General features: G+C 38.2%; 1 protein-coding gene across 6 annotated transcripts in view; it reads left to right on the top strand.

The window, feature by feature from the left end:
* tbc1d22a (TBC1 domain family member 22A) overlaps window positions 1-13784 on the top strand; it is a 191005-nt gene extending 177221 nt beyond the window's left edge. For all 6 annotated transcript variants that reach the window (XM_033039757.1, XM_033039760.1, XM_033039759.1 and 3 more), the window contains one exon: window positions 12510-13784. In XM_033039757.1, coding sequence (XP_032895648.1) covers window positions 12510-12638 — 129 coding nt within the window. In that variant the 3' untranslated portion in view covers window positions 12639-13784. The remainder of the gene's footprint in view (window positions 1-12509) is intronic.
* Window positions 13785-14003: the final 219 nt, after the last annotated feature.

Consider the following 14003-nt stretch of genomic DNA (forward strand, 5'->3'; position numbering starts at 1 on the left):
ATTTGTCTCACCAAGGCTGTTGCCCTGGGACAGCCCTGATCCTTGATGAATGGAGATGCAGATTTAAAATGACATGGTGTACGGCTGTTTTTAACCATTTAGCACCAGATCTAACACTTATGATTCCTCTTCTCATTTGCCAAAGCACGTCTTAATTTGGAATCATTCTCCAATACTGAGAATGCCATGTGGCTTCTCTACTGCAAACTGTTGTCTTGGAGGTCCCTTTCCTTTTTCCACCCTGGCTCCAAGGAACTAGTGAAATTAAGGCAATCTGGTCTGCCTCTTCTGCAGCTTTCATCCCTCCCCTGGCCCATTTGGCTAAATTGCCTCTGTGAATTTCCCTAATTCCCTTTCCTACTCTCAGACGTTCCATAAGCCATCTGCCATGAACTGTTATTTGGCTTACTGTTACATTTTGTTACATAATTCTCCTCTGAAGCATCTTGGAGAATGTTACTATGTTAGAGGTGCCTTATGAATACATTTTTATGGCTAAATATAAAATTTGTAACTGCACAAAATCAGATTAACAACTAGCATCTAAATGTTTTAATACTGATATTTATACTTTGGCCATGCTAGCAATACTTCTGCAAAGTAAGGAAGCAATGTTGATGTTTCATTTAATTTAGCTTTAACTATCAATTAAGGGTCTTGCATACTTTGAGATGTTCTGTAATTAATACTGTATTTAACATAAAGAAAGTAAACAGTTAAGTTCTATTGACAGCTGTTTGTTGAAATGAACATAATCACTACAACTAGATGTTTGACTATAACTTTGGAACTCAAAGTTGCATTGTATGACTAACATTTTTTTAAAAATATTGAAATGTTGAAGGTTTTTTTCACAAACTTGAGATACAAGTTATTCAAGACTGATTATTGTACAATAACAAACCCAAGGATAAACTGTTGCTTAACATAGCTCTTACTGTGATCACAAGCTTTGGCATTATTTTAATGACATATCTTCCAAATTTAGTTCATAATTTCCTAAAGGAGTTTGATATAATTTTGGGTCAATTTATAAAATCCTGTATATTCTAAAAAACAATCTGATCAAGTTTAATCGGGGATTTGAAAAGAGGCCTGGGTTTTGTATTATATTGCATTGTTGAGGGACTCCGTTGCATGTGATCCCCTCATTCAAAAGGAATATTAAATGTAGCTGCTGGAGAGATGAAAGTTTGCACGCAGCTATCCAAAAAGGCAAAAAAATACTGGGTACTACTTTTCACGCAGTTGGAATTATCTTCAAAGTAATTGATGACCCTTCGTACGATTTTCTTGGATATTGGATGTTGCCTACACAATAATCAATGGCCTTCTCTGAAGTGCTTTGAGATGACATTAAGGTTGTTCATTGTGCCTATTTATCTTTCATTCTTCTAACAAAGGAGAAAATAATTTTACACCAGTGCCTAATGTCAACCATGTCAACCAATGGGGCTGTGTACACAATGTTGCATCCTTTGCCTGCTTTGCTGTAGTATACTCAATCTTGTTTGATTATACTTATTTCAATCTTGCTGCTCCTATTCTATAAAGTATAGGAAGTACAGCCTGGTTATTTGCTGAAGACACCATACAAATGCAGGTTTATTGACACCAATTAAAATCCCAGCTGCCTTGTGGAGTTTTGTTGTATTAGGCCAAGAACTTGGATGACTGCTTTTTCCAAATAGAAAATAGACTATTTTGTGCAAGTTTCAAAAAGATCTCAGCGGGTTCCGCAATAAAAGGAATATATGTTAAAGTTCTCCATGCAGTTTGCCAAAAAACATTGTCAGTCTCTGGAAATGTAAAGTAGCTTTACCCATTTAAAAGTCCATTGGTCGCAGTGATGTTGTTCTATTTATAAAATTAAAATGATGGATGATGTCAGAAAGAATATTGGTTCAGGGAATAATTTAAACACAAATATGGACTAATTGACAGTTCCACAGTCAGGGGTCCAACCAAAACATACAAATGAGTTTGAATAAATTGCACAGTACAGTACTTCAAATTGAGGATTACTAGAAATATATTTAAAGCTGTTGCTGTGTGATTTATTTTGTCACAATGTGCTTTTTTGTTTAAAATCCATAAATCGTGGTTTTATCTTGGAATGCTTTTCAGAATCATCCATATATTAGTTCAAGTTAATAACGAGGATGTTCGTGTGCAATAGTACATAATCAAATTGGATCAGTTAGTTTGAACCTTTTACTGAGAGGTCAGATTAGCCGTTATCTATTGCGTGTTGATAAAGCACTAACACAGTTACACAGGTCCTGGATTTTCCATAATTAGCATGATAACTATTATTGCCATTGACCTTGGAGAAAGCTGCCCACTAAGGCCAAAGGGATCTCTCTGGAGTGTTTTGTCCCTATCCTAGTGTCCGTAGCTGTCAGGCAACAGTGATCTCATCAAACATGGTACATGGGGTGGTTGCATGGGATGGAAGGATACTCTCAAATGGCAAGCAAAGAAATAAAATGCATTTACAGTGAGATTTTACATAGTTCATCAAAAAATAAACATGTACATGGGTATAGGAAGCAAAAGGAAATATCAACTTGTTTTGAGTTAATAAGCAGTGAAATATAAATAATTGAGGCAACGGCATTCTGTCCCTTAAAATAATTAGGGATGCAGTTTTTTCAGCAGTAGTTTATGACTTAGGCATGATATTAAAATCTCATTTCATTAAACAAACCAAACTTGTGGTAATTTGACAAGAGATTTTTATGGGCAAATAGTTTAAGTTGTTCACGTTAATTATCTGTGTGAGTATTGGAATTTGGAGTTGGTTTAAATTGTGTTGAAAATAAATGCTAAGCTTCAGTTTCATTAGAGGTGGAAAATATGTGGTATGCAAGTCAATGCAGTGAAATATCTTCTGGATACGATTTCTTGCTCAATTTGGGTTTCACCATACATAATCTGTCCCAGTATCTCAGCATTTTTGGGTGCTACCTTTTCTCAATTGAAAACATTTCATCATCATAGGATATCACTGAATCTCTGTGAGCCCTAATGATGTGCAGCTTCAGTTTGGTGCTTCAGCTTGGACATGGGGAAATAGCAATGTGTAAATAGTTTGTTCCCAACGTAATCTGAACAAGCTGAATTGGTTGGTTGGGTGGAACTTCTATTTCTCTGAATTCCAATGGATCATGTTAAAAAAGGATAAATGCTTCCCCTGCTATCAAATGCATGGCCCCCAACTTAGAGCTTTCATTTTGCAGAAAAATATTCTTGCAATTAGTTCTAGTGATTGTGACATTGTGCCATTTAGTTATAACCAGTTTCTGTGGTACCTAGTTTAGAATCTAATTTTATATCGTGACATCTAATTTTAGAGGCAAATATAATAATGGCCCTGCAAATGCATTCATTTGAAAGAAAAACTGTATCCAGGAAAATTGGGCAGGAGCCATATCTAGTGAATTAGTTGCTTTATTATCCTCTGATTGCAATTAGACACCATGGTTCATCATTCACTCATTTTGCTTCATTCAGCCCCCACACAAAATATTGAAACTCATCTTTGCACTGCATCAATATTAACGGTGGGTTTTAATGGGATCCACTGTTACTTGAACTGTGTCTAAGCTCTCCATAGTGATGATTTGCTGCTATCTTGAAACTTCTAAGTATTAAATATTAAATTCATGGTGCCAGCTTCAACTAGATGCAGCAGTGAATCAGAGTTAGTACATTATCCTAGGATTTTATTGCATTAGGATAGAATATTAGTTACAAATTCCCTCCCTAAAAATACATTATTATGTAATCCTGTGTAGATAGCCTATTTGTGTCTCATTTTACAGCAGAACACTTTGTCTTTAATGAGTAACTTCATTCAAAAATCATTGTATTTGTTTGAGTTCATTTGGTGACATTGATAATAGAATAGGGAGACCATGTGGATGTGTGGATTATGCATGCTTTTCTGCACACTTGATGCGTGTAGTCATCCATGTGCTTGTATTTACATATGTGTGTGTTTATCACTGCAATATTGAGGTCAACTCCAGCGCAACATGCTGTGGGAGTGCAGCTAATGTACAGAATTTTGAGTGTACTCCACAATCAAGGTTAACTGAAGTCAAGGTATAGAATACAGACTCAGTTTGCACATGCTTGAAGGTTGAGCTTCAAGCTATCATTCACTTGTTCACCAAAGCATGAGGAAGGATGGACCTTGTAGTCAACATCTGCAGACAAAGATTATTTACTAGCTCCCCCCCCCACAGTACAACACGGCATTATCATGCTGAAGGCTTTCATTGCAACATTAGAAAACATGGACTTCTTACATTTTGGGAGCCTTTGTTTTCTCAGTGGAAACAGACTGGAATCATAACATTTTCAGTCATTTTGGGTTTGTTAGCACAGACTTTGGTTAATGGAGATAAGGGGTTCAGACATGGTACAAATTATTGATCAAACACCAGTGGTCCCTGCAGTCCTACTTGTTTCTGACATTTTGGATTCCCTCCAGCGGCGAATACACTGCTAAATGACCAGGAGTGTTATCATTACAAACTCTTCCACATTCACTGGAAGGATAAGCAAACCGATAGCTGGGACCTCTCCCAGATCAATATCTCCTGTATTGAGGCCTTTGTCATAAGCACCTGGCTCCTTTGGACTGGTTACATCATTCACAACTTTGACACTAGAATCAAAGCAGACATTCTATATTGAGATTAGTTTTAGTTTAGAAAAACAGCATGGAAACAGGCCCTTCGATCCACCGAGTCCTCACCGACCAGCGATCCTCACACATTAAAACGATCCTACACACACCAGGGACAATTTACATGTATACTAAGCCAATTAACCTACAAACCTGTACGTCTTTGGAGTATGTGAGGAAACCGAAGATCTTGGAAAAAGCCCACGGGGGGAAGGTACAAACTCTGCACAGACAGCACCCATAGTCGGGATTGAACCCGGGTCCCCAGCGCTACAAGCATTGTAAGGCAGGAACTACCTCTGTGCTGCCCGTGGCTTATGCTGCCTTGTGAAAAGAATACCTGACAGGCAGAAGGAAAGTTTCAATGATGTGCTCAAAGCCACATTGGAAAGAGTACAACATTCCTACCTACTCCTGGGCATGTGAATTGGTTCAAGTGGAGAAGTAGCATTTGGAATGGCACAGATAATTAGTATTGAGACAGAACATTGGCACTCAGAAGTGTGATGTAAATAGCAGAAAGAATATCCAACTCACAAACTACCCATCTGTTCATCCGAAGAAGCACCATTTACCCTACCTGTGAAGAGTTTGTAGCTCCCACATTGGTCTCTTCAGAAGCCAAAAAATAGAGGTTAGCAGATTGCCCTCAATCTGAGAAATTGACAAAGAAGCTGTCTGTGGGGGACAGCTTGGTTTTTAGTTATCTTGGATAGTCGTGGCATTGGAGCAAAGCTTGAGTCTGGCTGGACAGTGTGGTAGTTGTGCAGTAGGAAGTCACACTTGACCTTGAGCTTCATTAACTGACGTTAACCCGCCACATCTTTCTATGGATCCTCCTCACTGAAGTATTAATCTTCATCCTGGCCCTGTTCATTTTGATGCCAATTTGACTCTGCAATTAATTATTTGACCATTTAGTTTAGCTAGCACATTTAGAGGATGCAGATATCTGTGCATCCTGAATTTAAGCTGCAATATATAAAATACATTGAGAGCCACATTATGCTGCCGATGTTCCACCAATCGGTGGTAGCCAGTGCCACCTTCTTCGCTGTCGTGTGCTGGGGCAGCAGGGTGAAAGCCACGGATGCCAGCATGATTAACAAGCTCATCAGGAAGGCTGCCTCTGTCCTAGGAGGATTCATGAGAGGTGGGTTTGGAGAGTAGGATGCTCCTCAAGCATCTTGGACAATACAGCTCACCCCTCCATGACACACTGGTCAACCTGAGGAGCACCTTCAGCAACAGACTGGCTCCACCAAGAGGCAGGACAGAACGCCACAGGAGATCCTTTCTCCCATGTGGCTATAAAACTGTATAACTGTAAATCTCCCATTTCTGTAGTGGGGTTGACTGACTCCCCTCTCCCCCCCAATCTTTGCACTTCCCCAATCCTTTCCACTCGTCACTTTAATTTTATGTATCTTGTGTTTTACAACTCCTGGCAGATCAATTTCTGAAGTTAATGCTGTAGCTTCACTATCATTGGATGTTGAATTACTGTAATACCGTATGTATGTTAACCCACGCTATACTTTTAACTATTGGATGATTGCTTCTAATTTTATTTTTATTCTATTCAAAAGACCAAGAATATGTAGCTAATTGTTTCCTTGTATATTTTATTATCCATCCTGATTTCTAAAATATTACTTTCTTTGGCTAACCTTTCGTCAAGAGTCTCACTCCATCAAAATGCTGAAATGTGACATTTCATTACTACAAGTTGGTCCCTTCGCACTGATGCTGCTCTGTTGAGTCAGTTTAAAAAAAAAGTAATTAATGATTAATCTCTCATGATTAATCACGATTAATCAATTAAAGTGATTACATTTCTAAACTCCCTCTTTAAAGTTGGTACTAGAATAGGATGGTATGAGAATTCCTTGTGTCGTACATAAATGTTTGGTAACTTTTCAGCCAGTGCATCCAGTAAAGCTAATCAAAAATGTAAACAAAATCAATTAAATGTGTTCAGAAAATTTTGAATAGCAAAATGTCGGAATAAATGGATTGAATTTCAGGGGAAGCAGTCGGACGTTTGGCGCAACTTTCTCGTGAACTGAAACAATATGAATTTATTGAAGTGCAAGCATTGTGAAACAACTTTCTAATATCAGCCATCCCCTTTGTTATTCAAATGTTATTTGGAACACAAAACATGACTTCAAATTTAACCCAGTGTCTTTAAACAATTCAGGTGGTATTCCATCCTCCACAAATCGGGGAACAATTCATTCGCCTTTAAAGAAGAAATCAACAGAAACATTTGATTTGTTATTGCAAGCTTGACAGCTTTAGACAGAATTCCGTTTTAAACTTTGCCAAAATGTCGACATAACAAATGGTTGTAGAACACGAATCAATGGTTCAACGCCTGCCGGAAAAGGCCGAGAACTGATCATTGATAAACTTGAAACTTTTGACATGAATTTTAAGAAACATGTTGTCGGGATGACCACAGTTGAAGCCGGTCTCATGAAGCATCTTGGTTAAAAATCTGGCATTTTCCAGCATTTTTGCCACTCATGGCATTCACTTAGCCATGGTTGATGCAATGTACAAGCGGTCATGTAACATGTCTGCTGATGGCGATGAAGATAAAAATGAAAGGGATTACATCTATGAAGAACGATAGATTGAGGAGTCTGATGATGCGGACAAAGGCGATGATGACTCCATTGGTGAGTGGGTTGAAAATCAATCTATGGATGTTGATGTTCAACTTGCAGACAACATTGCTGAATTGATTTGAAAACCCCCCAAAATTGCAACGTTTTTCTGTAAAGCACCTGTGAGAAATGATTTACTGCAAAATCTAGTCAAACGTGAAAAAGGAAATGAGATGGCATTGATCCTTGACTGCAAAACACGTTGGAATTCAATGCTGGCTATGATGAGGCGGTTTTTGGAACTGAAAGATGTTATACCAACAGTGCTTAGTGAGCTTTCATCCAGCCATCATATCCAGTCTGAAATTGAATTGCAGCCGGCATCCGAGTTAGCTGAATATTTGGATTTGATTAAAATGGGTGTCCTCGCCCTTGAATGATGTGATTGCAACTCAGTCAAAGCTGCCAAAATATTGGATTTCATGCTGAGCAATCTGGTGATATCGGAGGCAAACTGTATGAAACTGTTCGTGCTAGAATTGAACAGAGAAGAAACTCAGACATTTGAGGACTCCTCAGGAAATTTTGATTGATGCAATGGATTTTGACTCTGCCTGGAACTCCCGACTTGCACTCCCACCATCAAATGAAATTGCTAAAATTGTGGAAGTTTACATGCGACTGTTTTCAACCAAAGGCGATGGGTTATTTGATGAGAATGGTGAAGAAGATAATGATCAAGCTGAGCCCACTGCGAGGCAAAGTAAATCAGAAGCGATCAGTGCCATTTTCTCGGGAAACAATGTCAAGCAGCCGAAGCCACAGAGTCACATTCAAACCCACAAGGCACTTTGAAGATATTGAAGCGGGAAATGGCTGTTCAGGAAAGCACGTTGAAACGCCCAAGCACACTTGCAAAATTGTACAGAGCACTCATGACATTTCATCCTAGCTCAGTTGAATCTGAAAGATGTTTTGGTGCTGCTTGTCTCCTTGTCACGTAATTGCACTGATTATTGAGTGATGACCATTGGTACCTCATGGTTTTATGAGTTCGTACCTAATGACAGTACAAAGTAGGTTTAGTTTGTGAAATAAAACTAAATTTGCCAAGAAAGAATAAGTTTTAATTTGAAAATCGCAAACATTTGATTTTTGAAAATTATTCATCTTAAATCAGGATTAAAGTGATTAATTGTGAAAATGTGACTAATCATTAATCAATCATTTAACCAGAAAGCAGCCCTACTTCACACTGCCGCTTCACAAAGTGGAAGGTACTTTGTATTTTTGCTCTTATGAGATCCTGAATCTTTTCGGAGCCATTCTACGTTGGTTTAAAATCGAGCAGACTAGCATTACAATTGTATTGGCATAATTTACTTTGTAAATAATGTAAATTCTCTGTTAATCTGTATCAATCCAGGATTGAGAAAGTAGGGAGTCATAGTCATACAGCACGGAAACAATTCCTTCGGCCCAACTTACTATTGGGCAAGAATGCATTCAACCTATCTATTCCCCTCATAATATTATACACCTCTGTAAGATAACACCTCAGCGTCCTGCGCACCAAGGAATAAAGTCCTAGTCTAGGGAAGCCAAGTTAGACCAATTTTTATGCATATAAACACTGACGAACTGCATTGGAATTTTAGTGCTAGGGAGTTGTTTGTAAATCACTGCTTAGGACGAAGTGCAGTTATATCTTGCATCAGATGACTGAAATTCTTATTTACGGTGCCCTCAATGTTTGGGACAAAGACCCATCATTTATTTATTTACCTCTGTACTCCACAATTTGAGATGTGTAATAGAAAAAAACCACATGTGGTTAAAGTGTGCATTGTCAGAATAAAAATACCCTTTATTAAAATCTGACAATGTGCACTTTAACCACATGTGATTTTTTGTTGTTGTTGCAAATCTCAAATTGTGGAGTACAGAGGCAAATAAATAAATGATGGGTCTTAGTCCCAAACATTATGGAGGGCACTGTAGGCTTCAAGCTTTAAAGGGCACCAAAAATGTTACCTTATTAACTTCCTCTTGCAATAATTCTGCCTCAAGACTGATGATGGTACCAAAGAAAACAAAAAGGTTTGTGGCTACATTGACCTTGGAAATTCCTTTCATGGTGAACTGAATTACCTTGAAGTATAGTTGCTGTTGTTATGTAGGAATCACAGCAGTTAGTAATATGTACAGCACTCAAATGAAAAAATCACCAGGATTTACCATCTTGAGTAGAAGAAGTTTTTCATTTGATGGCATACAATACAATACAATACAATACGGCCTTATTCGTCACATTGCACATAAAGTGCAAGTGTAATGAATTTGTCAGCAGCGGTACAATGAGAAAGAACACACAATACACAATAAAAATTTAACACAAACATCCACCACAGCATTCATCACTGTGGTGGAAGGCACAAAATTTGGCCATCCTCCTCCATTTCCCCCCGTGGTCGGGACCTCAACCCTCCGCAGCCGTCGCTGCGGGCGTCCAGATGTTCAGACAGGTAAAAGTCCAGGTAAGTCCAGAGTCGGCTCTTCCCCACCGGAGACCGCGGCTTTAGGTTGGTGTAGGCCGCAGGCCGGCGGTCGAAGATTTAAAGTCCCCGCCGCGCCGCAGCCAGAAGCACCGCAGACCGCAGGGCCGGTGCTTCTGGTAATAGAAAGGAGGGTAAATATTTTGAATTAATAAAACGTACTACTCTTCTGTTAAAATGGGATACAAATTGTATCTAAATTTTTCAATTTTTAAATCACATCATTCTTTTGAAGTCCCATTGATTTACATTACAAAACCACTGTTTGGTTTCTCTAGATTCTTTGTTTAATATAGACTCTAAAAATAATCTCCTGATTATAATTCATCCAGACTGTTGTTCTACGCCTGTCATAGTGCATTGCTCCATCCGGCACCAAAACTCCATCCTATGCCAGGCTTTGTCCCGCCCCCACCTCTTTTTCAGCTTTCTATCCCCTACTACAATTTTTCTGAAGAGGGCCCCGGCCAGAAACGTCACATGCCAATTCTCTGCAGAGATGCATCCTGACCTGCTGATTTACTCCAGCACTTTGTGTTTCACTCAAGGTGCCAGCATTTGCAATTCCTTCTGCCTCCATCCTCACTACATAATTTCCTGTCTTACCAAAATCACAGCCTCAATTTTTGATTTTTGACTATAAATGCCACTCAGTAGATTTGAAATCCGGTGCCAGCCTGGAAAGCTGACATGACCACGCGATCTCTACCTTCTTTCCCCAAGTTCCTCTCAACATTTTAGAGGTTAAAAGTTATTTAGTCTTGTGCTTTGTTCAGTTTTTTGGGATGTGGGAGCCGTGACAGGATGAGCATTTCTTGGCCAGCTCTAATTGCCCTTGACAAGCTGGTGAAGGGGCTCTCACAATGCTGCTACATGGAATATAACAGGATTGGGATATATGATGATTAAAGTGCAATGATATGTTAGCAAGCTGTGCCCATGTGTAATTTGAAGGGTGATTGCCTTTCCTTGTGCTTGCTGTCCAAGTCCTTGTATGTGAAAGAGGCAAAGGGTCTGATAGGTGTTGCCAGAATAACTTGAGAAAACGTCTTTCATGCATTTTGGAAGTGTGTTATTGGTGGAAAGCATGTAAATGTAGCTTGTTGAACGGCTGCCAAGTTGGTGATCTTTTCCGCATGATGTTAAGCTACTTTGATTTTGTTGTGGAGAGGTTTCTATCATGTTTCACCTGTTTGTTAAATTGGGTACAGACATCTATATTATTGATTTTTTTCAATTTGCACTTTTAGTTAATGATTAAATCCCAAATGTAACTGTTCGCTCAGGTGCCATCTATGGTTTGGAAATTACTGCCAAAGGAATTGGGAATTTCCTCAGTGTCTTTGGTTGAAAATTGAGATACTGCCTCTCCTCATAAATCTCATGGCATGATTTTGAAGAGTAGAGGAGTTACCCCTGCGAACTTGGCAATTATTGTTCCTCAGTCAAAATGATTTGCCCTACCATTATAACTAGCCACTTTCCCCAGGGTGAATCAATATCATCAGAAACATCAAGCTTTAAGAGCGACATGGTGGTGCAGCGGTAAAGTTGCTGCCTTACAGCGCCAGATACCCAGGTTCATTCCTGACTGAGGATGCTGTCTATATCGAGTTTGTACGTTCTCCCCGTGACCGCGTGGGTTTTCTCTGTGATCTTCGGTTTCCTCACACACTCAAAGACGTACAGGTGTGTAGGTTAATTGGCTTGGTATAAATGTAAATTGTCCCTAGTGTGTGCAGGATAGTGTTAGTGTATGGGGATCGCTGGTCGGCGCGGACTCAATATAAGTCTGGCATGCAGGGGAAAATGGCCAATCTTTGTGTAGTATTTGCAAGATAATGTGAAAAATAAACTTGTATTATAAATGGGGTACATAACAATGAGCCGTACTTTAGTTACTGATTGTGTAGCTTGTCACAGCAATTTTCTAATTTGACATTTTTGCCGTGTTCATAGGCAGAGCAATCCACTGCACAGAAATACCTCTCCGTTATGATGGCATTAAAAACATGGAGTAATTTGTTGAGCAATGTTTGATCATAAATGCTCCTGTCCTTATAGGTGATGATTGACACAATCTCTTTGTAGAGCAGAGGAGGATGACCAGACTGGCAGAATATGGATATAATTGGCTTTGTTTAGATGCTAAATTTGAAGTGTCACTTTTTAATATGTCAGATGATCTCATTAATTTAACTGACCAGGAACATCAGTTATGGAGAAATAGTGAGTTAGATGTACTTATTTTTTTTAATACACTCTACTATGTGTGTATAATGGACGTGGAAATTGAATATAGACATCAAGGTAACAATTTTAATCTGTGTCATCAGCAGCTGCATTATCATTTGAATCTCGCCTAAAATAGGTTCTAGTCAATATTCTCAAGTATCTGATGAGATTTTCACTAACTCCTGAATGGACAGTTCTGAATGTGGTTCACAGTACAGTTGATTTATTGTTCTAATTATATCTTGGTTTCATGTTGGATCCACATTCTGCAGTACTTGAGTGTGGCACTTGTTCATTCCATTTCCAGTTCTTCCAAAAATACTTGCATTATCATCAATTTTCCCGTTTGAAGAGGGGGGGGTTCCAGTTTATCACTCTTATTCATTGCATTTTTGTTTATTTCAGGGACTTCTGATCCTTCTGCAGAATTTACCCACGATGCACTGGGGGAATGAAGAGATCAGCATCCTTCTGGCTGAAGCTTACAGACTGAAATATGCATTTGCAGATGCACCAAATCACTACAAACGATAAAAACCAAATGAGAAGAGAGACGTGTAAATGTGAAAGCTCTAATTTTTCATCTGTACTTAAGTTTTTTGTCATTATAAAATAACCCCATTAACTTGGCATGCTGTGCTCATTGCAGAAGTTGAGTTATTTTGTTCATTTGGAAACAAAAAGCATAAATTAATGTAATATATATTTGTCACAATAATTACACCAAATTACAGGCACAGATTAAGCAATTTGCCTCTGTACATATGGGTAAAGTGATGGTGAAGGGATGGATTCATTGCTTAATAATAGGTTATTTTGAGCACTTGATAACTGAGGCTTTCCAGGTTTTCTTATGAAGATTGGTTTTATTTTTATCTGTCTCTGCTTAATTTTTAATCTCTGAACTGCTTTGCAACATTGTGTTCAGTTGATCTTCCTCCAGAACACAAACCGTAGCAAACATAATTGCACCACGAGCTGTTGGCAATTGACAAACTCTTCGGGGTTACTTTTTGGATATATGGGAAGGACTTCCATTTCAAAATTTGAAACATCTACATAACCAAATTCAAATAAGTTGACTCAACAACCACAACATGATTATAAAATCACTATTGATTCCTTATAACTGTTTACAGAAGTTGAAATAGTGCCTGACATCGAATGAAATGTACCCGTGGGTGAACTATTTATGCTCTCTCTATTAAAGTCTCTATTACTGAATACTGAAAGCATTTCTTCTCAAATGGAATATTGTATTATGATCAATTATATACTTTTTTAAATGGAGATTGATTTAAGATTGAAAATAGTGTTTCAAATTCTTTATTTTTCCAAATGTAGTCCATCCTAGTTAATCTACTGTACTCTGATATACCAAAGAATCCTTGAAAACACTTAATGTCTGTGACTGTCACATATCTATCCAGGAATAGTAATCCAACAACATTGTTGTACCATTTTTTCCCCCCATTATTTTGTTTTTCCATTCCTTCTCTAAGTCCATTTCAAAGAGAGCTCAATGAAAATAGTTCCCAATAGACTCTTGGCTATCACAGTGGAACATTTGAAATCTAATTAAAAATGTGCAGTGCAGAGCCTATTTATGTGTATGTTACTTACATTATTGTAAATAGAAATATGATCTGTACCTAAAATAAACTAAAGATTAAAAAAACAGTTCTGTTTGAAGACAGTGGCTTCACCTAATATCAGTTAATTTGTTATCAACAAAATCTGCAAAATCTGCAAAAAAACTAGATGTGTACCAATTTAGATGAGCCTGAAGCTTAATTTCCTCACAGTTTTCAACATATTGACTGTATAAAAAGTCTCTAAATTTCTATATTTTAATATTGTGTACTTAGTTGCAACAATTTCTGTCCAATATCCATCATT

Source organism: Amblyraja radiata, chromosome 21 (genome assembly GCF_010909765.2).
Source record: "Amblyraja radiata isolate CabotCenter1 chromosome 21, sAmbRad1.1.pri, whole genome shotgun sequence".
NCBI classification, from domain to species: domain Eukaryota; kingdom Metazoa; phylum Chordata; class Chondrichthyes; order Rajiformes; family Rajidae; genus Amblyraja; species Amblyraja radiata.